This window comes from Eimeria mitis, genomic scaffold (assembly GCF_000499745.2).
Source record: "Eimeria mitis Houghton genomic scaffold, Emh_scaff8034, whole genome shotgun sequence".
In the NCBI taxonomy this organism is placed as follows: Eukaryota; Apicomplexa; class Conoidasida; order Eucoccidiorida; family Eimeriidae; genus Eimeria; species Eimeria mitis.
In genome coordinates, this window is record NW_013575900.1 from 265 (window position 1) to 754 (window position 490).

The window sequence follows — 490 nt, forward strand, 5'->3', positions numbered from 1 at the left end:
CCCAGCATTAAGTTGCGGGGTGCTGCTGCTGCTGCTGCTGCTGCTGCTGCTGGCTTGCAACGGGCCCCCCTCCCCCCGGAAGGGGAGGAGTAGGAGACCCACTGGGGGCCCCCGGGTATCCCGTGCTGCCTCCTGTTGCTGCTGCTCGCGGGGGCCCTTGAGGGGGCGGCCGCTGCAGCAGCAATCTGCTGCTGAGGACGGATGTGTATGCCTGTGGAGGCCCAGCCGCAGCAGGCGCAGCAGCAGCAGCAGCTCCTGCTGCTGCGCCTGCTGCTGCAGCTGCTGCTGATGCTGCTGCTGCAGTAGAAGAAACGCCTGGAGGAAGGATCGGGGGGCCCCCTGCTGCAGCTGAGGGTACAGCAGCGCCCCCGGGGGGCCCCCCTCGGTGCAGCAGGAGGGCCCCCGGGAGTATGTGTGGGGCCCCCTCTGCTGCTGCTGCAGTTTGTGCTGCTGTTGGCAGCAAACGAAGAGCAGCAGCAGCAGCAGCAGG

At 68.6% G+C, this 490-nt stretch overlaps 1 protein-coding gene across 1 annotated transcript in view; it reads right to left on the reverse strand.

Annotated features, from left to right (window-relative positions):
• Positions 1-7: 7 nt before the first annotated feature.
• Positions 8-490, reverse strand: part of EMH_0093530 (uncharacterized protein) — a gene marked incomplete at both ends in the record, with an annotated part of 1,912 nt that continues 1,429 nt past the window's right edge. The window contains one exon of the mRNA XM_013501992.1: positions 8-488. Coding sequence (XP_013357446.1) covers positions 8-488 — 481 coding nt within the window. The remainder of the gene's footprint in view (positions 489-490) is intronic.